General features: G+C 40.5%; 1 protein-coding gene across 2 annotated transcripts in view; it reads right to left on the bottom strand.

Moving 5' to 3' along the window:
- The window catches only part of LOC144503766 (glutaminase kidney isoform, mitochondrial-like), a 156,669-nt gene that overhangs the window by 90,818 nt on the left and 39,857 nt on the right, over positions 1-25,994 (bottom strand). For both annotated transcript variants that reach the window (XM_078228611.1, XM_078228612.1), the window contains exons 4-7: positions 23,387-23,516; positions 22,953-23,032; positions 2,167-2,330; positions 1,182-1,240 (exon numbers count right to left, since the gene is read on the bottom strand). In XM_078228611.1, the coding sequence (XP_078084737.1) occupies positions 1,182-1,240; positions 2,167-2,330; positions 22,953-23,032; positions 23,387-23,516 (433 nt within the window). The remainder of the gene's footprint in view (positions 1-1,181; positions 1,241-2,166; positions 2,331-22,952; positions 23,033-23,386; positions 23,517-25,994) is intronic.

Raw genomic sequence — 25,994 nt, 5'->3', positions numbered from 1 at the left:
AGCCTCTGAGAGTCTACCCTATCCAGACCTCTCAACATCTTGTAAACCTCTATCAGGTCACCTCTCATCCTTCGTCTCTCCAGGGAGAAGAGACCAAGCTCCCTCAACCTATCCTCATAAGGCATGCCCCCCAATCCAGGCAACATCCTTGTAAATCTCCTCTGCACCCTTTCAATGGCTTCAACATCTTTCCTGTAATGAGGTGACCAGAACTGCGCGCAGTACTCCAAGTGGGGTCTAACCAGGGTCCTATAAAGCTGCAGCATTATCTCCCGACTCCTAAACTCAATCCCTCGATTAATGAAGGCTAGTACGCCGTACGCCTTCTTGACCGCATCCTCCACCTGCGAGGCCGATTTAAGAGTCCTATGGACCCGGACCCCAAGGTCCTTCTGATCCTCTACACTGCTAAGAATGGTACCCTTCATATTATACTGCTGCTTCATCCCATTGGATCTGCCAAAATGGATCACTACACACTTATCCGGGTTGAAGTCCATCTGCCACTTCTCCGCCCAGTCTTGCATTCTATCTATGTCTCGCTGCAACTTCTGACATCCCTCCAAACTATCCACAACACCACCTACCTTGGTGTCGTCAGCAAACTTACCAACCCATCCCTCCACTTCCTCATCCAGGTCATTTATGAAAATGACAAACAGCAAGGGTCCCAGAACAGATCCCTGGGGCACTCCACTGGTCACTGACCTCCATGCAGAGAAAGACCCCTCCACAGCCACTCTCTGCCTTCTGCAGGCAAGCCAGTTCTGGATCCACAAGGCAACAGCCCCTTGGATCCCATGCCCTCTCACTTTCTCATGTATTACTTTAGGTAAAATAGTTAATTGTTGTGGATCTGCATGGAGACAAGTGATACCCAGCAAGGATCAGTGTTAGTAAATAGCAATAGCCCTATGAAAGAAAGAGAAATTCTACGCCTAAATTAGCCTTGGGTTTTAAGTGTTTGTTTTTACCTGTCCTAGAAGATAACATGGCTGCTGGGAGTGGGGTATTGGGAAGCATGACTTTCAAGACAACCCAATTGTGTGGGGCAAGACCAGTGGTCCAGATGCTCTTTTCCTGTCCATTACGTTCGCAAAGGAGTGATCAGTTTCTAGTAAAATATACAAACAAGTATATTTTGCATATTTAAATACTGCTTACTCATACAAACTCCTTACCTTGATCAGGGATGTTACCACAATAGCCCCAGCATTTACCATAGGATTGTGAGGTTTATCTGAAACCAAAAAGGATATCATATGGAAAATGCAGAATTTATTCTATGACAGGTAAAACTATTTCTGTTACAATAGTTACAACAAATCAGAACTAATACATTACTAAAATATATCAGTTGGGCTTTTACTATTGAATTTAAACACATCTTCTAAATTGTGCACCTAGGTTGTTGTACAGGGGCCAGGTGGTGGAGGGGGCAAAGAGAGAATGAATGAAACAGTACAAAATTTGAGTACCACTACAACAGAATACAAAAATCGTAGATTCTAATTTGCATTTTCAGAAAAACACAAGTTTAACAAGTCTGTAATCAAGAGCAGCAGAAGTCAAAATAATTTCTTTACATATATGGAATTATTTACGCCTGCAACGTATACAAGAAAACTAGTTTCAAATTTTGATGAGAATTACCATAGCAACAACTTTTTATAAGCCTACCGAATTTTCATACGTCACTGCATACAAAACTTCCATGAAGAATATTTCACTTTTTGATTGAAATGCTAGTTAAAGGTGCACAATATCTGATAAATTGCTGTTTACTCAAAAAGGATTCTGAAGCTGGAATTAAGTTTTCCCTTACAAAATGCTTAGATTCAAAGTGGAGGTTATAATTCCCAGTTCAATTTGATAATTAGGAATGCATCAGACTATAGTTATAAATAGCTAGAAAGGTTAAGAACATTCACAAACTAAATTTAATAATTTTGAAGATGATTCAGGTGAAAATCTGCAGCACATGTAAAAGTCTGTCAAAACAGCATAGGTTCATTGAACCCAGCTGAGACTTAAGTGTTACGCCCGTTTTGGCTAGACTTCAAACTGGTTAAAATGTCTGCCAGAGCTACTAGATAAGAGTCAAATTAAGCAATTTTAAAGTTGTATCAAGGAATTGAAGTTTTGCATTTAAAACACAAATTCTACCTTCTTCATTTAGGAACAGTTTGTTGAACCGTAATCCACTGGGTTCTTTACCAACATATTTGTGAACATAATCTGTCCCAAGGTCATGAACAGAAACTGCGTATTTTAAAGGTTTCACACAGGACTGAAGACAAAAGGGAACTTTGGTATCTCCAACCGAGTGCCTGGAATAAGAAAGTTTTGTACAATTACAACACAGTTCAGCACTACAAAATAGTAGAAACACAAGCTTTATCAAAACAGGTTTCTAATTACTAAAATACTGAATATATTACTGTTTGCTACACATCAAATAAATTTATTATAGACCAGCTTTTCATCTATAAAGGTATTATGACAATCCACGTTAAAACAACAATGTCCAAACATTTAAAGCTCTCCAACTGTATATGCATTACAATTTTTACAGTATTTTGGACATGATATTTTATTACATGCAACTTCTACGGAAACAAGGTAGCTGCCAGTCACAATCTAGGATTCATTTTAGTTAGGGCCACTTATTTATGCTACCATATATACCAATGATATCCAATTTTACTTTGGTATCATCCTGGACCCAAGGACCATTGTTGTCTATCAACTACCTGTGCCATCATGAATAAACCAACATTTTCTCCAGTTCAATTGGCAAGACTCAAAGCATCCTACTAAAAATCAGATGCCTTGAGCCATTTCATCCTCCTTCCTGTTCACCAACGTGAACTAAGCCCAGCATTGTGAAACACTGCATGTCCTGGTTTGACCCAGCTTGAAATATTATGGACAACCTACTATATTCTTTCAGCTTCGCAGCACACCCCCTATTACAGTTGCCAACCCTCACCTATGTCTTTGTCACCCCCAAAGCTGGATTTAAACTAGCACTTCCCCCGCCCCCAACGCATACTTCAGCTAGTCTGTTCTTGCACTATCCCACATTCATTAGCACTCCACCCTCCAGCGTATTTTCAGAAGCCTGGTTATTTTGAAATCCCTTTGCTCTGTGTCCTCCTTCCAAACCAATTCCCTTCAGCCCTACATCCCAGCATACCTAATGTTTCTTGAAATCTGGTCTTTTGTATAATCTCCATTCTTACCAATAGCAGAACTTCAGTCACCAGGACTCCGCATTTAAATTCTGCTCCTAAATTCACTCTACACTATCACACTCCCTTTCCTGTAAAAGCTTCAAAATCCAACTCAATCAAGCTCGAGTAAGATTAAGTTCTGTTCAGTGCCACTCAACAGGTTTTAAAACATGTTTAAAAAGGACAAGTCATTGCCGAATAGAAACCAAGATCTTTTTATTGCCATTCCCAGTTAGGTAAAACTATGTCAAAAACAGTTCCAAAAGTCCTTGTAGACTGTACTTTGGACTGAAAACACTAAATGAACACAACAGAGCAAATAACATTGTACATGTCAATGTAAGAAACACTTATCCAATCTAGTTATCAGACATATTTAAAAATGCATTAAGCAACTATGCAAATTTGAAAAACCAAGTGGATTACATGCAAGGACAGCTTTGAACATTATTTTTAAAGATTATAGCAGGCTAAATAGAGTAGTCCCCCAAAACTGGCACAAGGAATTCAAAGTGTGATTAACCTTGATCCATTGACATAAGTGTAGGGAACACACCACCTCCCTGTTGCCTGCCCACTAAAAATGATGGCTGTGCATAGCCAGTGCTAACCTTATTGATCATTGACTGCAAATATGAGCTAGGGGCACAAAATTATTAACTTCTTAGCACTCTTAAAGCCAGGATACAGATTTAATCAGAAGCACACTGTAATAGCAGATGCTGTGTTGTTAGCGAATCTAACCTAGGAAGCAGTGAAGAATGACAACTGAAAGAACATGAAAACTAAGGTTTTCAGATGCTTCTCTGGAGACCTTGAAGTACGTGAAAAGTCAGAGAGATGTCCTGCATCTGCAATGGGCTAGGTGCCTCTCCAGACAAGTGCACAAAAGACCATAAAACATGGGAGTAGCAGGCGGCCACACAGTCCATCGAGTCAGCTCACCGTTCAATGAGATCATGACTGATCTGATAATTTTCGACCCCACTTTCCCACCTTATTCCCATAACGCCCGATTCCTTTCCTGGTTAAAAATCTTATCAGCCTTGAACATACTTGATACCCCAGCCTCTACAGCCTTCTGGGATAAGAGTTCGACAGATTCACTACACTCAGAAGAAATTCCTCTTCATGTCTTAAATGGACGCCCCATATTCAGGTTACGCCCTCTAGTTCTAGATGGTCCCATGAGAGGAAATCTCAGCATCTACCATGCCAAGCCCCCTGAAAATTCTATGTATTTCAATAAGGTCGCCTTTCATTCTTTTAAGAGCACAGGCCCAATCTACCCTCTCCTCATAAGAAAATCCCTCCATACCCTGGATCAACTTAGTAAACCTTTTCTGGACTGTCTCCGATGCCAGTATATCTTTCCTTAGAGAAGGAATTCAGTATTCCAGGTATGGTCCAACTAGTGCCTTGTTTGATTTGAGCAAGATTTCCATTTATGTCAAAGGGAATAGGAAAAAAAGGCCAACATTCCATTTACTTTCCCTATTATCTGCTGAACTTGCATGCTAGCTTTTGTGATTTATGCACAAGGATCCCCAATTCCTTCCATGCAGTATCTTTCTGCAGTCTTTCTCCATTTAATATCCAGCTCCTTTATTCTTCCTGCCAAAGTGCATAACTTCACATTTTTTACATTATATTCCATCTGCCACTCACTTAACCTGTCTATAGCCTTCTGTAGACTCACCCTCACCACTCGCCTTCCCACCTATTTGTGTCATCTATAAACTTGGGAATAGTATATATTCACTTCAGTCATCCAAGTCATTGATATATAAAAACATTGTTGCCCTAACATTAATCCCTCTGACAAGTCTCTAGTTACAGGTTGCCATCCTGAAAATGCCGCTCTTATCTAAATTCTGTCTTCCATCAGTTAGCCAATCTGCTATCCATGCTAATATACTACCCCCAACACGATAGGCTCTGATCACATTAAGCAGCCTTTGTGTGATACCTGATCAAATGGTTTTTTTTGTAGAAAACCAAGTATATTACATCCACTGGTTCCCCATTATCTATCCTGCTCACTACCACATCAAAGAATTTGAATAAATTTGTCAGGCATGATTTCTCCATCACGAAGCCAGGCTGACTCTGCTTGATTATACATTTCTAAATGTTCTGCTATTATATCCATTATAATGGACGCTAACATTTCCCCAATGACAAACTAACTGACCCATAGTTACATAATTATTGTGGCCCTCCTTTTTTTGACTAAGGGCATTACATTGCAGTTTTCCAATTTTCTGGGACTTTTCCAGAATTTAAGGATTCCCCATCCACTATCTCTGTAGCTACTTCCTTTACTATCCTAGGATGCAACCCATCAGGTCCAGGGGGCTTAACAACCTTTAGCCCCATTACTTGTGGCCCTCCTTTTTTTGACTAAGGGCATTACATTGGAAAACTGCAATCTTCTGGGACTTTTCCAGAATTTAAGGATTCCCCATCCACTATCTCTGTAGCTACTTCCTTTACTATCCTAGGATGCAACCCATCAAGTCCAGGGGACTTAACAGCCTTTAGCCCCATTACTTACCAGAGATAGTAGAAAGCCTTAGAGATCAATGCCAAGAGTCTAACCCAGAGGACCTGGATAGGGTGCCACATGACTTCACATGAGTGAAGGTAGTCAGTGAATGCATCTTCAAATGCCATATCCTACTAGCCACTAGCTTCATCAACTGCTCGATTCGCCACATACCCACTTATCCAGCTGCAATCTCTTAAGAGATTCATGCCTAATATTTGTATGCTCCACCACACCCTTACATACTTAATCTACTGTTGGAAGCCTTACCTTAATACCTCAGTTTCCACACCTGCCAACCACATCAGAACATGTTGCAAGTCACTAAAAACATTTCTCTCTCTCTTATTGAGCAAAGTGCTGCATAACCAAATACAGCAGAAGATACAGTAGCACGGTGGCACAGTGGTTAGCAGTGCTGCCTCACAATGCCAGGGACCCGGCTTCAATTCTCGGCTTGGGTCACTGTCTATGCAGAGTTTGCACGTTTCCTGTGATTGTGCACGTTTCCTCTGGGGTGCTCTGGTTTCCTCCCACAGTCCAAAAGGTCATGCATACTGGTTAGGTGCATTGGCCATGCTAAATTCCCGCTCAGTGTACCTGAACAGGCGCTTGATTGTGGCGACCAGGGGATTTTCACAGTAACTTCATTGCAGTGTTAATGTAAACCTACATGTGACTAATAAATAAAAATAACTGGAGGAGAACAAGCAGCTCTGAATGTTCTAATCCCCAAGGAGACAGTGCATGCCATTTTTGGAATAGTAATTGAACCCCATAGTTAGCAAAAGGGCAGAGTCAACTGAAGATGACAGTATCCTCAGCCCAAATCATCCTCCTCACATCCAACAATTATTCCTGATTTACAAGTGACAGATGCCCCCATCCCCCAACACAAGCTCTTGCACCTTTCATATGTGAAAAACACAAACTGGTCAAGTAGTATTTGAAGATAACAATGTCACTCAAATCACACAAACGTTGCCATGAGCTCCGATAGTGTGTGTAATTTTGATGACAGCATAGAAGTAGATCAGCACATGGAGAGATATCAAACACGAGTGATCTGCAGACTGGCCAGCGGGAGGGATAGTGTATCAGTGCCAGCCAGAGAACTAGGTCGCACACAGGTTTTGTTACAGTTGACTCAGGTGAGAACTTGGAAGGGCAGACTACAGAAGAAGGCCGGTCTGTTTGCACAAAGAATGGATTGAAGCATGCCAGAAAGCTGTACACATCCTTCCTTAAATAAGGTACCAATACCACCTTACATTTATAAACTGGAGAGGAAGCTCACATGGCAACAGATACCTGTTCAAAGGGACTTCCTGAGGGTCATCATAGTCCTGCAATCTGCCCCCCAGGGAGACACCTCAACTATCCTTGTAATCAGTTGAAGGAGACAGTGGAATATGAACCTGCTGTCCGCTCAAGGGACGACTATATTATCCCATCCCTGCCTCACTGTCACTATTCTTCCTGTTTCCAACCGTCCAAAAGCAAAAACACTGCAGATGCTAGAAATTTATAGTAAAAACAAAACCTGCTGAAAACACTCAACAGCACAGGCAGCAGTTGTGGAGGGAAACAGATGTCTCATGTTGACTCTTCATCAGAACTTAACCAATTCACACTGCTGCCTCCTATCTCTCAAAAACCACCACCCACCCCAATGACAAGCTGATGCATTCTGCAGCCAAGCCCACTAGATCACCCTCGAAACCATTTGCAGTCTTCTCACTCTTATTCTCACTCTATTCCAAACGGGAAAGTTGACTAAATCCATGTCCAGGAGTTTGTGTAGAAGCCTTAAAGTCAGCAAAAGCTCCTTCAACACTTGCCAGATCACTGCGTATGGATTTCTGCAACCAGAAATCACAATGCAAAGCAAATAGCAGTAGATTCATATCAACAGGCAGAAGAAATCAACTAGTAACTAATCTGCAAATAGTTGAAACAATGCTGGTGGGGCAGTTCTTCCTGATGTTTAACCCATGTACAGCCATACGAGGTTAAGGGGGTGCAAGTTAAGAGTGTAGGACTCCAAAATGGCAGTGTTGGTGCCAAACTAAGGTTGCATGCCTTCAGCACCATAATGTATGTCACAATTTGCAGAAGTATGCACACACACACACATCAGATCGGACACTATTTTCCTCACAACCAGCAGTCATTGGACCCAATCAGGGCTCCTGAATTCAATTTAAGCACCCATACATTCGTATCAATGAAATTTATTCAATTAAGATTCCTGCAATACCATTCATTTTATTAACAAAATTTTCGATGGCAAAGGTGACAATATACATTTTATACATTCGAACAGGATGTATTACTAGGAACAAAACAGAATCATTAAATTTCAATTTCCTGGTGCAATTTCAATCTCACTTAACTGACATTAGAATTTGTTCCAAGCTTACATTTTGTGTTAACAGTCTATTGTATTACCAATGTTGTAAATTTATGATGGGTATGCAGATTTTCCAAAATCCTGCTTCTGGCTATCCATAGTTTGCTCATGTAAAAGAGTGTTATGACAATATGTCAATTTTAATCAGAAGCAATATATGTAAGCGCACTAGATGGCACTTCTGGTGTCTTGGTAAGCGATGTGCACAAATCAGTCGTTACATAAAATTAAAAGTAAACATTTAAGAGACATCAACAACCCAGAAGCTTGAACATCAATGGGGCATTTTTCCTCATTTTCTGTTCAGACATGCATAATCACCTGAGTAATTTCTCTGGGGTGTGCAGCAAAGTTCACAGCACTTGGGTTGCTCAGCTGTACAAGGAGGGAGAAGTAAGGGCAGAAGAGCAATAGTGATAGGAGACCCGATAGTGAGGGGTGCAGATGGGCATTTCTGTGGTCACAGACCTAACTCCAGAATGGTGTGCTGCCTTCCTGGTGCCAGGGTCAAGGATGTCACTGAACAGCTGCAGGGCATTCTTAATTGGGAGGGTGAACGGTCAAGGTCGTGTTTCACAATGGTACCAAAAACGTAAGTAGTCAGAGGGATGAAGTCGTGCAGCAAGAACTTAGGTAGCAGATTGAAATGGTTGCAATCTCTTGATTACTCCCAGTACCATATGCTAGTAAATACAAGTTTAGGATAGAGCAGATGAATGCCTGGTTGAAGAGATGATGTAGGAAGGAAAGCTTGTTTCCAGGATCATTTAATCTATTTCTGGGGAAGGTAGGACCTGTACAAATTGGATGGGTTGCACCTGAATCAGAATAATATCCCTGCGGGGAGGTTTGCTAGTGTTTTTAGCAGGCTTAAAAAAGTGGATAAATCCCCAAGTCCAGATGAGATGCATCCTAGGCTGCTATGTGACGCAGCAGGAGATTGCAGGGGCTCTGGCATTTATTTTAAAATTCTCTGGCTAGGACGGTTGTTAGAGGACTTAAGGACAGCTAATGAAGTAAGGATAAATCAGGTAATTACAGGTCAGTGAGTCTAACATCAGTGGCAATGAAAATATTGGAAAAAATTCTGAGGGACAGAACTAATTTCCACTTGGAGAGGCGAGGATTCATCAGGGATAGTCAGCCTGTCTTTGTCAAGAGGAGATAATATCTAACAAATTTGATTGAAGTTTGAGGTGGCAACTAGGTCTATAGATAAGGCTAGTGTAGTTGGTGTAGTCTACATGGACTTCTGACATCTCACATAGGAGACTAATCAAGAAGGTTAAGAGCCCATGGGATCCTGGGCAATTTGTCAGGATCAAGGATGTCACTGAACAGCTGCAGGGCATTCTTAAGTGAGAGGGTGAACAGTCAAGATTGTGACGTGATAAGGACGTGAGGGACTTTGGGGTGCATGTCTATAGGTCCCTGAAAGTAGCAGGACATGTAGATAAGGTGGTTAAAAAGGCACAGAGTACAAGAGCAGTGAGGTTATGACTGACTTCTTTAAATACTCGTTAGGCCACAGCTGGAGCAGTGTGTGCAGTTCTGGTCACCACACTACAGGAAGGATGTGATTGCACTAGAAACGGTGCAGATGAGATTCACCAGGATGTTTTCTGGGCTGGAGCGTTTCAGCTATGAAGAGAGGCTAGTTAGGCTGGGGTTGCTTGAGCAGAGAAGGCTGAGGGGGAACCTGATTGAGGTATACAATATTATGAAGGACATTGATAGGGTAGATAGGAAGAAAGTTTTCCCTTTAGATAAGGGGTCAATGACTTGGGGTCATGGATTTAAGATGATGGCAGGAGATTTGAGGAAAATCTTTTCACCCAGAGGATGGGAATTTGGAACTCACTGCCTGGAAGGGTGGTAGATGCAAGAACCCTCAGAATGTTTAAATGAACACTCAAAACACCGCTGAAAAATGGGATTAGAATAAATAGGTGCTTGATGGCTGGCACAGGCATGATGGGCCAAAGGGCCTCTTTCTGCACTGTAAACTTCTGACTCTAACAAAATCAGGAAGAAAGGATTATATGCCAGTTACAGAGTCTGGTCAATTTGTTGTCTATTAATCTAAATGGACAAGAAATTGTATACATTCAATTAGGAACATATCATACTCTCAGCCCAACTTTTCTCTATAATTTACCATCAAGAGCAAAAAATACTCCATTAAGTTTAGCAAAATATGGTGCCTCTATAGATAAGCTTGTTTTTAAATGTCATGGCTCATACGAGATTTTATCATTTTAAAAAAGTAACAGTGATTCTACGCAGAGTGGTTGGGGTGTGGAATGGACTGCCTGCAGTGATAGTGGAGTCAGACACTTTAGGAACATTTAAGCGGTTATTGGATAGGCACATGGAGCACACCAGGATGATAGGGATCATAGAATCATAGAAACCCTACAGTACAGAAAGAGGCCATTCGGCCCATCGAGTCTGCACCGACCACAATCCCACCCAGACCCTACCTCCATATCCCTACATATTTTACCCACTAATCTACACATCCCAGGACACTAAGGGCAATTTTAGCATGGCCAATCAACCTAACCCGCACATCTTTGGACTGTGGGAGGAAACCGGAGTACCCGGAGGAAACCCACGCAGACACGAGGAGAATGTGCAAACTCCACACAGACAGTGACCCAAGCCGGGAATCGAACCCAGGTCCCTGGAGCTGTGAAGCAGCAGTGCTAACCACTGTGCTACCGTGCCGCCCCACGGAGTGGGATAGCTTGATCTTGGTTTCAGATCTTGGTTTCAGATAAAGCTCGGCACAACATCGTGGGCCGAAGGGCCTGTTCTGTGCTGTACTGTTCTACTAAAACTAAAAAAAATTTGCAGCGCTAATTTTTTTAAATGAAAGCAAACCAATTAAAAAGATGGTTTTCCTCTTCCAAGTTGGTAAAATATTATGCACCAAAAATTGTACCAGATCTTGCCAGCAATAGTGGAAAAGTAACATGATGAGTGCTGCATCTCTACTGTAAGCTCGAGGTTCTATTGCATCATCCCAAATCAGACTCAAAGTTTTGTTAGGCCCCTGTCATAATGCAGCAGGTCCAATAGTCAGCTGTATAACGCAACAGTGAAGAACACCTCATGCACCTGTTATGCTGCATCATTTGATACAGTGGTCGTGCATTTAACAGCAAGGCGAGCTGTAAGTCATAACTATTGTATTGGCTTGGAGAAAGGCAGCACTCTGCACATACATATTCATACATGTGCAGAGTATTCTGCCATCAGCCTCAGAAGCCCAGTGACCATTTAAAGTGAATTAAAAGAGCTCACAGGATATTTGTCTTATAACCAATACACAGCACTTGTGGTACCGTACTGCTTTTTTCAGATAACCTTAAGCAATGCCAAACCACATAATGAAAAAAGACACCCAAGTTATGCACCTTGCACCACAATGGTGCAAAAGATGGCTTCACACCAACTCGAGGTTTACAGTGTGACAGGGGCAGTCAAAGCAAAAGTGGAGATGAACAATGGATGGAATTCAGCCATACACCTGAGCAGACTGATGAGTGGAAATTCCAGATCACTTCAGTTTCTGAAAAACACAGGAGATATCTTTTTTAAACAGCTCATGCTCACTGCACACATGCAGTAACTAGTTTGTGCAAGGTTTTCAAAAATGCCTTCAGACACACTGGTGTGTAATGGAAGCAAGTTTCAAAATCCTATTGACAGACCAATGTTTTTGCTGCAGACCAGCGACTTCCCAGCAACTGATCCTGCATCTTTAATTTTAAGTCATGTCAAATGAGCTGTGTCATTTCTCAAGTGGTCTCTGCTAAAATATCCCATGAAGGCAAAAACAAACATTGGGAATTGGTCTGTGTATACACACACCTCCTTTATGGCCATTTACAGAAGACTGGCACATTGAAGTTGTGAAGGAGTATGCAGTTCCACCCACTTGCTCTCCTGGCTGAAGTTCATTTCCACCGAGGTGAAAGACTATAAAAAATAAAGACGACTTAAAAACAGGTAATAGAAGTCTCAAAAAAAGTGTAAGAACAACTTTTTCCTCACCAATTTTCCACCAGTTTTTGGAGTACAGTTCCACAGGCGAAAATCACCCTCTGGCACTTCAGCAAATGGTCATTAGTTATGTGCAAGACTTGACAGTAAGGCAGGTAAGCTATTCATTCTCATGGAGTCACAAAGGAGAGAGATTTTCCCCTCACTTTAGGTCCCCATACACATACTATCAACACGAACTACTAATTATAATGAAAAATGTGAACACTGGTTGAATTTTCCCCTCCCTAACCCTGGTAACTAAGGCAACTGTGGTGTTCCTACTGTCTTCTGGCCACATTCTGAACCCAGGATCTGCCAGTCTACATAGTTCAGTCACTCAAATCAATAAACTCAGCCATCGAGTAAAGCTACTGGTCTGTTGTAGGTTTGGATGTGGTTCAGGCCAAGTACTTGTTAATTGGTCACCAATACCAGAGGAAAGTCAGGTCAACATACTAGTCAAAACAATGCCAAAGAAATATAACCATAAGATTGTTTTTTTTTAAATATACATACACATACACAAACCTTTTCCATAGCAGCAATCCACAATCTTGGTTATTTTTTAAAAATCCATCTTTTTGAGGGTGTGTATCAATAACACAAAAGCTGTTAACAGTAGCACTCATTTCTTCAATTAAAATTGTTGACATTAATGCACAGCTCAAGTAAAGAGGAACCTTATTGTCCACGATTGTACACTTGGAATTAAGTTAACTCTTATCTTAGTCACTACAACATTCTAGGTTTTTCAGAAGAGTATGAATACTTTTTCTTGCTTTAACCACACCATGGCATAACTTAAATTCAAATGCAAAACTAGCACCTTAAGTTTTTTTTGTAAGGAAGTCAAGAGTACAACTATGTATCAAAATGCATAATATATTGTACACAACTCTCTCCGTTAGGAAGCCACATTTAAAGTAATCATTTACACTGGCAAGGTGCAGAATGAAAGGGTTAAGATCCATGATACTTTCCTAACATCACAAACCCAACCACTCCTCAAAAAATTGTGGTCAGATTTTAAATGTCTAGAACCCTAACAAAGAGCTTTAACTATGAAAATATGTGCACAGTACTAATTTGAGGACTTTACTGTATATGCATATTTAGGACCTGATAAAACATTGATCAAAAATGTCACTTAAATTATCAATCCTATTCAGAAACTTCAATAATGAAAGCATGAATAATGGCAGAAAGAATCACATTTTCCAACCTGCAGCTTTTTCTTTGTTCCCAAATAGAGACTTTGTTCTAAAATTATTTCCAAAAAGGAAATAGCTTAATACAACAAAATCAATTTTAGGAAGCACAAGAGGTTAATGAACAACATTTGCTAATTTATTTAACATATCTAATTCTCATTAAGGTTTACTTAATCAGAAAAACATTTCCATTGCATTACAGGATTTGTACAGGAATTTGGATTTTCAAACCTAATGAAATGACGTTCTGTCTCAAACATACGCATGTTTCAAATTCCTAACGTATGATCAATGCAGCTTTGGAACATTTAAGCCAATTACTAAGTACATCCACCCATTTTAAGGAGGAATAATCCTTTATTTGGACCTTAATTGTGGACAATTTTATTTAATTACAAGTTAATTTGTCTCACTCATTAAGCACTTTCATTATTGAAGTAATTAACTAATATTCAAAAAAAACTATTTAAAACATGCTTGGCTGAAGTTCAAGTGCAACAGAATTCCAAATAAAATTTTGTTTAGATTTAAGAAGACAATTACACTAATCTGAAGCCAAGTGGTTGTTATCCAGTTTAATTGTATTCTAATTGGATCTTATTGGATCCTTTCATTCTGCACCTTGCCAGTGTAAATGATTACTTTAAATGTGGCTTCCTAACAGAGAGTTGTGTACAATATATTATGCATTTTGATACATAGCTGTACTCTTGACTTCCTTACAAAAAAAACTTAAGATAAAAAACTTAAGGTGCTAGTTTTGCATTTGAATTTAAGTTATGCCATGGTGTGGCTAAAGCAAGAAAAAGTATTCATACTCTTCTGAAAAACCTAGAATGTTGTAGTGACTAATAGCATTTTGTTGGGCCGAGGAGTGGTCAGAAGGGAAGATACTTTCAAACTACTATTTCCATATAACATCAAATAGCAGCAGAGTGAAGGCTTGCCATTTAAGTTACCTGAGCAAGAAAGATATGCTCAAGAATGATTAATCCAACATTAGAAGCAAGCAGGACTTGTATATATACTCAATCAACAATCCCAATTAAGAGTCAACCAGGGTCCAAATTCAAACCATTTTCTTATTTTAAACAGCCAAGAACAAGCAACGGCTTCAATCCAGCTCCCAATTAATCCCAAAGACAGGCAATAGATTCAGATCGCTCAACAAAATAGATTTTTCCTGAATCAGAGACTTAGGACGGAATGCCTCCACATAATGCTGCTAGATAAGCACAACAATTTGTATTTTCCTTCTCACAGATATCTTAAATTATTTTCCTTAACTCTGAGTAGGTAAAGATACTTTCTACTGAAAGTATCTTCCCCCTGCGCTCCCACATACCTGACTGTATATTTGTAACTTCAGCACAAGCATCCAAAATTAATGTGAATCTATGCTGGACCTGGCTAAATTTCTACAGTGCAATTCACAAATGCATAATAGGGTCCTCAACAATGTAACAATGTAGATTGGTGTGTCATTGGACCAATTCCAATCAAGAAGTTTGCTTTAAAATGCTCAATCTGGTAAAATCTCGCAGCAGTCGTCACTCTGGCCAATATGGAGACTCCATAGAAATGTTCACAGCATTTTGAGAATAAAAGTTTCAAATAAATGAAGTCATAAAAAGCAAAGCATCATAAGACAACACAACTAAAATGAAAATGAACCAGTAAGTGCTTTAGTAAAGGCATATACCCTCAGCTATGTATGATGGGAGGACAAGCACTGTGTTGCTCACTGGTTTTCAAGTTAAGTAACTTGTATTTTAAGGTAACTTTTGGTTTGTTATTCATGCAAATGTCTCTGGCCTCTTAAAAATTGGGTTATTTCAGCCCTCCCATACAGATTTACTATTATGAAGGTCACATTTTTGAATTCAATAATCTTTCAAATGATCTTTTTAAAAGAAATGAATAGCTATTATTAGGAACCATTATAACTCAAAACTCGTAGCTCACAAATTACCTACCTACCCAACTAAATCTAAAGCATATGTCCATCAAGATGTTTAAAATTGAAATCCAATAGACTAATAAGTAAATGCAACACCTAGTGTAGTAGTGAGCCATGAAGGTTTCAGGATCAATCTCCACTGCAGAAAAGAATGGCAAGAAAGACTTGGTGCCACCAGATAGTGGGAGATATGGGGAGAATAAACTTGTTGGAAAGTCCATTGCAATTACCTGGGATGAACAAGTCGAGATTTGTTATAATGCCCCATCCTTCCCCAGTGTTGAAATATTGCTGGCATTCACTGCATGGACTCACACATGATGAATGCTAACTTGAGCAATGTGTCCGAGAGCTAGTGGCAGCCCAGGAACTATGTTATAGAGAAAACTCAGCTCTGGCATTTATACAGCAAGATTATCTGCTCTTTACAGATGCTGCCTGACCTGCCCAATTTGTTTTAGCAATTGGTGTTCTTCATTTTATTTCTAGCATCTACAGTTCTTTCATTCCATAGGTAAGGGTTTATGCTGTCATAATTGCATTATCCATATATTTAATACAGCAGGAATTTACTGATCACTGGCTATCTTGAGAAACATTTAAGTATTTTGATAAAAGCTTTATGAATATTATAAATGAATGCAGAGCTATAAAATGGAGAAATCTAGAAAAGATTTGCATTGGAATCTTACTGCCATATTGTTTGGCAAGAGTGTTGAGGACTATTATTTTGAGTTGGCAACCCAAGCACCAAGAACATTAGGCCTCCCAGTTATTATTTCTGGAAGACAACCAATTAGGAGCCAACCTCAGGTTTCTCCAATCAATTAGGAAGGGAAGGCATGATGATGAGGCCATTTTGTCAGGGCAACCACAATATATTGTGAAGTTCACCAGCAGTTTTTCCTTTAAGACTACAGCACCATCATGAATGGAGAGACCCTGGAAGACTCCCATATCTTCCTGGAGGTTCACCAGAGGGGTTACAGCAAGGTGAACTATCCCAAGGTTGGGAAGAGGACAGCGTTCCTGACAAGGCAGGCACAATAAAAAAAGAAGCAACAACAGGCCCCCTCCACACTGGAGACCATGCACCCAAGACAATTTAGGACATCAGGAGGGCATAACAAGTGAAGGCACCTTCACATGCGTCCCTACTGACTCTTACAGCAAGTCTCAAGTCAACTTACTTTTTCCACTCATTCCTCTCCTTGCAGTCACCTCACAACCCTAGGAGGAGCAAACACTCCCACTCACCCTGAACCTAGTGCCCTCTCAAAACAATGCGTCAGTTATTCTTCATTAATGGTTACCTTCGCTCCTCTGTACACAACCTTTATGAAGTCTCACAACACCAGGTTAAAGTCCAACAGGTTTATTTGGTAGCAAATACCATAAGCTTTCGGAACTTGCTGCAGTCCAACGCCGGCATCTCCACATCATCACAACCTTTATGACACTCGTACCTCTTTGCCTACTCTCCTTGCAGAAGAAAATATCTCACAACTTTGAGCGGCGCAGAGGTGTGTGGTTGGGGAAGGAGCAGTTTGGACTCCACTGGATAGGAACCTTGTTGTCCATTGGAAAAGAACACCCACGTATTTCACTGGGAAGGTGATCAAACACCAAGAGAATATCAGCTATCATTTATCATAATAGCTCAAGCCTCCTACAGCATTGGTCATTGTCTACATCAGGGTAGCTGGTTCACTGCCTATATATGTACTCTGTTGGTGATTTCACCATTTTCTATTTGCATCTCAGCAGCACCCTCTCTTCTTCGTGGAAGGGTGTATGGCTGAGGGGGTAGCAGGTGCTGGTGTTACTCCTACTGCTGCTGGGGCATATAGCATTGCTTAGTTCCCTGCCCACAGACCCTCAACAGAGGTGGATGGTGGAGCTGCACAACCTGCTCCTGTGCTTCTCTATAAGTTGGCAGCAGGGAAGTGCATCTGAAGTTGGTGAGCTGCTAGTCAGGAAGTGCAGTCCAAGCAGCTGGCAAATTCTGACAGAAAATGTTCTTTTCAAAGCACTTCTCACCTGGCCATGTCTAGATTGCTTCACTGATAACAGACAAGAGGAAATCACACCCGCTGTGCTCTCATTTTCTGTAATCTATTAGGTTCAAGATATAGTGTGGGACTGATCCCCTGTTGATAAAGAGAGAATCCATGCATTACGTTTCTCTTAATTGCCTGCTTAACTACTCAATTGCTCTCACTCCTCACTTCCTGACTTTATTGCGTACATGTCCCCGAGAGACAGAAAAGGTGGGACCATATTGGGATATCAACCCAAAGGCATTTTCTTTACCTCAATTTTTCCAGCCACCCTGTCTCCAAACTCACCTCTCCTCCTTGGAATAACGTAAAAAATAGGAGCAGGAGTAGGCCATTTGGCACCTCGATTCTGCTCCACCATTAAATAAGATCATGGCTGATCTTTTCGTGGACTCAGCTCCACTTTTACCTGCCCGCTCACCATAACCCTGAATGAATGAGGTTCGCATTTTGTAGGAAACACACTAGATAGTTAACTGTTTTGCAATGAAAAGTAGTGATGCAGAACAAGTCTGGAAAAGGTAGCTAGAAAGTCAAAGACTTACTGCAGGGATAGGATTCATTTTAGCAACTTTATTTATTATACAAGTGTTTTCAGAGTTCTGTAAATTTTCAACAAAGCAAATTTAAAAGATTCAGACATGCAGAACCAATGCAAGTCCAGAAGATTCAAGGTATATTTATAACTCCAAGTGACTACTTTGCAGATATTCTGCAGCTCCAGTTATCTGAAGTTATCTAGATAGTAGGAACAATCATTGAATACCCTCCAGTGTTGTAAATGGGGTCAGATAACTCAGTTCATGAACAGACTGGGAATAGAGGGATACAAACGGATGGTCTAGTTAGGAACACATGATCGGTGCAGGCTTGGAGGGCCGAAGGGCCTGTTCCTGTGCTGTATTGTTCTTTGTTCAAGTAGTTCTTGGAGTAGTTACTTGGCTACATCTATGCAGTCAAAGTGGGACTTTTTTAGATTGGTAAAATAAGTTGTGATACTATTTTGGTTGAAGAGCATCCCATTTATTGTATCAACATGAAATACCTGGCATCATATTCCAATTTCAGAGATCAAGAAAATTAGGGCTGCGTTTCAAGAAAGTTGACTTATGGTGATTGTGAGTTCAAGCAAAAACCAGCCAGAGAAACTCCAAATGCAAGTCCCAGGAACAAAATTTCATGCCCCAGATGTTCATGAATGGTCACAGTTTAATTCCCCAAGAACTATAAATAAGAAAATGAAAATAACTTCACCCCTTGAAGGAACTGATGTTAAGCACATACATATGGAATACAGCAGTTTAAAAAAGCAACTCACTACTGCCTTCTCAAGAGCAATTAGGGACGGGCAATACACAATTCAGCTTACCAATGAGGACCAATACTCATGTCCCATGAACCAAAAGCCTCATTTTTAGGGAGGAGGGTGGAGAAGGGAAAGATCAATGGAGAAGAAAGTACAAATGCTCTTGAATCTCAAGTCCTTAAGACAAAAACAGTTGAGGCTTTGCATTCTCATTTAAGGTATGATAATAACAATCCAGAGGATGGAGGCGGGGAAAAGAATAGCCAGAGCTCTTGAAATCACTTTTCGGGAAACCTATGTGAGGAAAGGAATTTTCAAATGTAATGGCTGTAAACCAATCTTTCCTAAACTAATTGTTGGAAAGCCTAAAAAAAAATTGCTCCAGAGGCTCGATGCAAATACATTCTTTATAAACATAGCAATAATTTCACTTTACCTACCACGTAAAGAAAAGCTTTTTTCAAGAAGTTTCTTCTTCAGTCTGTAAGGGTCTATGTGAAGAGAGTTTGGACAGTCCCAATCCATCTCCTGGGAAGCAAGGGTCTAAAACATAAAACTGACCCTAATTTGAGAGCAGATGGCAATCTTTTACAAGTGACCGAGATGGCTGAAGGTGCAGCAGATGATGCTCACACTGGAGTTGAGCACATTATTGAAGCAGAGTAGAAGAAATTACATTTAACACCTGGCTAAAGCTGGCTTGGAAATGTTTGATGCTGAATACTTGCTAAATCTCCAAAGACCAGATTTTCACCACAACAGAAAGCCCTCAATTGTGGTCAAAATCCCCTGGGATAAGGTCAAAAATCCCAAATCCTGCCCCCTGAACATGACATTTCCAATCTTTGTGGGGATGGGACTGGAGCTCTTGCAGGCATGATTCCCGGAGGCCACTGGCCAACTGCCTCTAATGAAGTAGGATTTTGGAAGAACAGGATCCAAAAAGTGTATTGATTACATCAGGTAAGGAGGTCTGAGCTTTGTGGATTCTCAATGAAAGCCAGGTACCCCTTTGAATAGGATTCTGGGACACCTTTGGGATTGTTAAAAGTGAACATGATTATGGATTTTTTTTTAATAGGCAAACTCATTGGAACTGTCAACTTGTAAAAGAGGTGCTCAGCTGTCCAGGAACTGTCCAGTTGTCAAGGAAATGTTAAGTAGTTGTCCAGCTGTAAACTCTGTCGAAGCTATGCAGGAAGTGTAAAAACCTGTCAAAACTATCCAGGAAATGCCACGTCTATAAAAGTTACACAGGCAAAGTTATCAAGGAACTGTCCCAAGGATACAAAGATGGCATGGAGGGCCAGGGCAAAGGTTGGGGGAGACACATTGGTTGGTATGAGTTGGCACAGGGGGTACGGGAGCATGGGGTGGGTAGAAGGGCACTAAGTTGGCAAATGGGTGTGGTGGTCACAGGTAATGATGGATGGGGGTGGGTGTGGGGGTGGGGGGGGGTGTGTGTGGGGCTGTTTTTTGTTTTTTTATTTAACCACACAGCTGAGGCACAGAGGCAAGCCTTGCATGCAGCCCACCTCCACACCCAGCAACCTACAGATCTGTTTCAGGGTTGCCTGGTCCAACTTCAGTCCACATCCCAATCGACTGGTACTCCCACCTCAGGTGGTCATTCTTAAAGATCAGGTTCGCTGAGCCAGGAAATCTCCCAACTCGGCAAACCCAACCCAGGGACAAAAACCTGGACCCAAGTCTCCAGCACAAACAGGGAAGAGGAATCAACTGCTCCAGCATGAAGGCTGTTAAATGGTCTAGACTTCATGCTCTCTAACTGAAAATTTAAAAAAGATAGAGCATGTTTAAATGGAATACACTGATGCAGAATAAGTTACAGTGGAAATGAAGTAATTATCAACACGTATAAAGGTAAAGTTATGGGTTGCAGCATTCCATTTGTAAACAGATAGCCTATCCTTCGTACATGAAATAAGACCAGAAGGATGAAATGAATGGCTAGAAGGAAATAAAGTGAGAGTATTCTCATCACATAAAAGACGATGACGGCTTTACAATTGGAACCTAGGGAAAAATCGTGTCACCAAAGAAAGGATAAAGTGGCTCATTTAAGTGCCATGGCTTACAGATACTCTGATAGAGCAGATGAACACAAAGATTAAATCACTTCAAACTCGAGCTTTGGGAGATGAGAATAATTAACCATGCAGTTGAAACAACAAGCCACCTTTGCATGGGACCAAAGAAAAGTGTCTGCACTACATGGAAGGCCACTGATGTCAGAAAAAAAAACTATACATCGATGTTTGAGGATGTAAATCTATCAACTACAAATATTACAAGATTACTGTGGTACCAAACACGTACAGATGCTTTTCACCTTTGGTGATCATGTTGAGTGAAGCAGAATAATGCAATTTTTCTGGAGATGAGGAAACAAGCATTTACAAATAAAGTGTGACAGGATAAATCATTCAAAGGTGCAGGATGATTTAAAATAGCAGCCGTCGATTTCAAAACTCCCAAAACTAAAAACAAATGAAGGGGAGGAGCTTACTGGTCTTTAAAAAAAGAGTGGAAGAGACTGAACGTTAAAAAAATTTCAGGACCAGATGAATTGCACCTCAATATGTTAAAAAGTGGTTGCTAAAATTGTGAATGTTTTAGTCACCATCTTCAAAAACATTGATTCAGGAATCTTCCCTTTGGATTGGAAAAAGTCCAATGTCACTCCATTATTTAAGGGTGGGACAGAACCCAGGTAAAATTTAACCTCGTGAAAATGTTACTAGGGATGGAGTGATTGCATTCATGAACAAATATGAACTGATCAGAGAGAGCAGCACATCTGTCTAACCTAATTGAATTTTTGAGGAGGTCACTAATATGGTTAATAAAGGAGCGTGTCTGTCTGAATGGATGTGACTTATATGGGCTTCCAGAAGATATTGGAAAATTATAAAGGTATAGTTTATTGCAAAAACGAAAACACGTGGACTTAAAGGCAAAACACTGACACGGTTATACATTTGTAATGAGGTAGAGATGGATAATGGATATGCACACCAGTTGCACAATGTGAACAGTGGTATTCCCAGGGATCTGTACTATGGTCTCACATTTAGACAAAGGAATAGAATGTTGCATATCCAAGTTTGCTGAAGGTAACATCTCAAGTAGTGTGGATGGAAAATAAAGTTGCAACGGGCTAACTGAATGGGCAAACCCATGGCAATTAATAGTGTTTATTCTGAGGTGTGTGAAGTCATTCATTTATGACCCAAGAAATATAGATCAGGATATTTTCTAAATAGTTAGCAAGGAATTGCATAGCAGGAGAGATTTACTGCCCCATGTGCAGAAATCATTAAATACCAGAAGGCAAGTATAAGAATAATTTAAACGGTTAATGGAATGGTGGTCTTGCTAATTCGGGATGCTGGAATACAAATGAATTGAAGTTCTTTTAGTTATAGAAGACTCTGATTACAACATATTGAGTTATGCATTCAGTTCTGTGTACTGCACCATAGGACGCTATTTTGGCCTTACAGAGGGCTACATTACAGATTAATCTCAATAATTTCATCCTTTTAGTCTGGTATCATGAGGACAGGTTGCAGACTATAGACTGGTTTTCAATGAGCAAGATAAATGGGTGGTCTAATTGAAGTGTTAAAGTTAGTTAAAAGATATGAAAGGTAGGACAAGATAAAACTATTTTAAAACTGAGACGAATGGTTATGTTGTTGGTTAAGGGGCATGGAATCAAAGTGGATAAATGTAATTAAACAGATTAACAATGATCTGACCAAATGGAGGAACAGGCTCAAGGGTCTCCTATTCACCTAATAGTAAGCAAATATTTTCTCATTTAGAATCCTGTTTAAAAAGTTAGTAAAAACAAATTAGTATTGGAAAATTCCACTCAACAGTTTGAGTCATGATTCATGTGGATTATCGAATATTTTTGATTAATTACAAAAATGCACTTCAAATTCAACTTGCTTTTAATCACATATAATCTGCACACAAGTAAATCTTGGTGAATCAGTGCCATTTCTGATGGCATTAATGTAAAAATCAAAATCAAAAACAAGATATATCCAGTTGTCACTATATTTTATAACATGCATTTCCTAGGTTATTTTTCTGCTAATAGTTTTTAAAAATAAAGTTATATTTTGCCTACCTTTGTCCATCTACTGTGCACAAAGACACACCCCACAAATCTGGGCTAAATTTAGCCAGCTGTGGAATATAGTCGGCAACCTTTTGAGAAAGGAAAGAAAATGCACAAGGTAAGTGCATCTGCACAACAGCCTTGCTTGCAATTCCGCCCCTCCTATAGTTTTCTAATTTACAGTGCTTTAAGTCTACAACAACATGCCATTGCACCAAAAAAAGGCATTACTTTCATGGTCACCTGTATGTAGATTGGATGGCAATAAAATGTTTGCATAATTTAACAGTACACAAGAGATTAGGAAATCAAACATAATAACAGCAACATGAAAACAAACGTTAGCTTGCTCTTGTGGGCAAATGCATTCCTGAATTTACATTCAGCAGTTCAGCATTCAATTTCTTACTGCATTAAAAATAAAATTCAATTTCAAATTATACCTTTCCTCCTGACATTTTTTTGGCACTCTCATAAAGACCATCTATATGGGATGCAAATATATCAAAATCTGGAATGACAAACTTCCTCCTAAATGCTTGAGTGAGCAGCACAATATTGCTTCCAACACATCTGAAACAAAACAAACACATGAAATGCCGAGAACTTATGAAAATTAATGCCCAAAATTAAGCTCATATATTGTTTTGTCACAGACTACTTGTCTTAAAATATAAAACAAATTTACTCTGTCCATATTATAGTTAGATACCAGAGATCAAAGTTTTAAAAATTTATTGATGGAATGATAGCATCGCTGGCATTTGTTGCCAATTCCTAATTGCCTTCAAGAACATCTACCGTTCGTGTGGTGTAGATATACCCACTGTGCTGTTAGGGAAGGGATTTCAGGATTTTGACGCAGTGACAATGAAGCAGCAGCTGTATAGTTACAAGTCAGGAAGGTGAGAGACTTGGAGAGGATCCTGCAGGCGGTAGCGTTTCCATGCACCTGCTGTCCTTATTCCTCTACATGGTGGAAAAACAGCTTTGGAAGGTGCTGACAAAGGAACCTTGGCAAATTGCTGCAGTGCATCTTGTAGATGTATACATCTGTCACTGTGTGCCTCTAAGGTGATGGAGGGAGTGCACGTTTCAGATGGAAGACAGGGTGGGGATCAAGTAAGCTGTTTTTTCCTTGCTGGTGTCAACATTCGAGTATTCTTAGAGCTGCAATTATATGGACAAATGGACAAGTATTCCTGACTTGAGCCTTGTGGATGATGTACAGCCATGGGGGAGGGCAAGTTTCTCACCATCTGAATTGAACCAGGATTTATCACCTGGCTTGATTGTAATGGTTGAGTCAGGGATATACTGGGCCATGAGGTTACAGATTGTGGTTGAATATAGTTCTGTTGCTATTGATAGTCCACATCAGCAGGGATATCCAGTTTACAATGCTAGATCAGTTTTGAATTTCTCATTTAACAAGGTGGCAATGGTAGCACAGCACCAATAGGGGGTATCCTCAATATGCTGTAAAGTGCATAATCAAAAGATGACATACTGTTCCTCAAGCTTGCATTGAGCTTCACTACAGCACTGCATTTGGCCAAGAACAGAGATGTTAGCACAAAAGGTGAGGTAGAGAATTAAAAGACAAGCCACTGGTGAGATACCTGTAAACTGAATAGAGGTACTCCACAAAGCAGCAACCTTGTTTGATCTCCCTAATGCACAGGAGACTGCATTGAGCTGTGAATACAGTATAGTAAAAAAAAAAGTACTCTTTCACCTGGAAGGTACCATGAGAAGTGGAAGGGGATGAGTGCTTCAGGTGTTTCTGGACCCAGATGTCACAGAGGGAACAGTTGGAATGTTAAAAGAGGGGGGGAAATTTGTTATGAGGTGGTATCATGCTGGAGATGGTGCAAACAGTGAAGGTGATCTGTTGAATATTGAGACTGGCATGGTGCAAGGTGAGGACAAGAGGAACCCTGTTGTGGCTCTCAGAGGGAGAAGGAATCAGAGCAGAAGTGCGGGAAATGGGTCAGACATAGTTATGTAGCTGATCAATTATGGTGGGAGGAAATCCTGTTGAGGAAAAGGAAGACATATTAGAAGTGCTGATATGGATGGCTATCATCAGGACAGATACAATGGTGTCAGAGAAACTGGGAGAATGGAATGTAGCATAGTGAGAAATCAAGGGGATAGGGAGTCAGTGGGCCTACAATTAATATTTGTTCTAAAGCCATTCTTGGTGACGGGCATTGAAATCTCCTTCCCAGGCTATATTCTGTGCCCTTCATATCCTCAGGTGGTATTCAACATGCAGGAGAATTATTTAATCAGCTAAGGGATAAAGTAGGCAAGAAGCGTCCTTGCCCAAGTTTGTTCCCATGACACTAGAGTCTCTGTTGAGGACTCCCAAAGCCACTCCCTCCCAACTGCTTATCAAAGCTGCTACCTCGGGTTGTTCTGCTCTGGGGAAAGGATATACCTAAGGATGGTGACGGAGCAGTTTGGGACAGCACTTGTAAGATATGACTGTGTGTGTGAGACTATGTTGGACAGTTGCTAGACTAATTAGTGGCATAGCTCTCCTCATTTTTGTGCCAAGTCTTCACACATTAGCAAGGAGGATTTTAACAAAGTTCGTTATTTCTGGTGCTCAGAGAAATGTCCGGTGGTCTATTGTCATCATCCAAATGCCAAGTCTTCCAAATGTTCCGATCACAGCAACAGTGGATGATCTCTTCGTTCCGGAGTTCTGGTTAAGCCAATCTTGCGTTCTCGAGCTGCTTCCTTTGCTGTCAGCCTCTGGCTCTTATTATGTCAAATTCATTCAGATTAAGATTCAATTAAGAACTCCAACCCTTGTCCAGATAACAGACCGTTACCACTGACCTGAAACTGAACTGGACTATAGAAATATTGTGGCTACAAGAGCATGCTAGAGACTGGGAATCCTGCAGTGAGTAACCCACCTCAAAGCCTGACCGCCATCTACAAGACATGTCAGGAGTGTGATGGGATACTTGCCCCTTGCCTGGATGAATGCAGCTCCGACACTGAAGAAGCTCGAGACCATCCTGGACAAAGCAG

The sequence above is a fragment of the Mustelus asterias genome, chromosome 14, assembly GCF_964213995.1.
Source record: "Mustelus asterias chromosome 14, sMusAst1.hap1.1, whole genome shotgun sequence".
NCBI classification, from domain to species: Eukaryota; Metazoa; Chordata; class Chondrichthyes; order Carcharhiniformes; family Triakidae; genus Mustelus; species Mustelus asterias.
The sequence above is the reverse complement of the archived record's forward strand: the minus strand, read 5'-3'. Positions and strand labels throughout refer to the sequence as shown.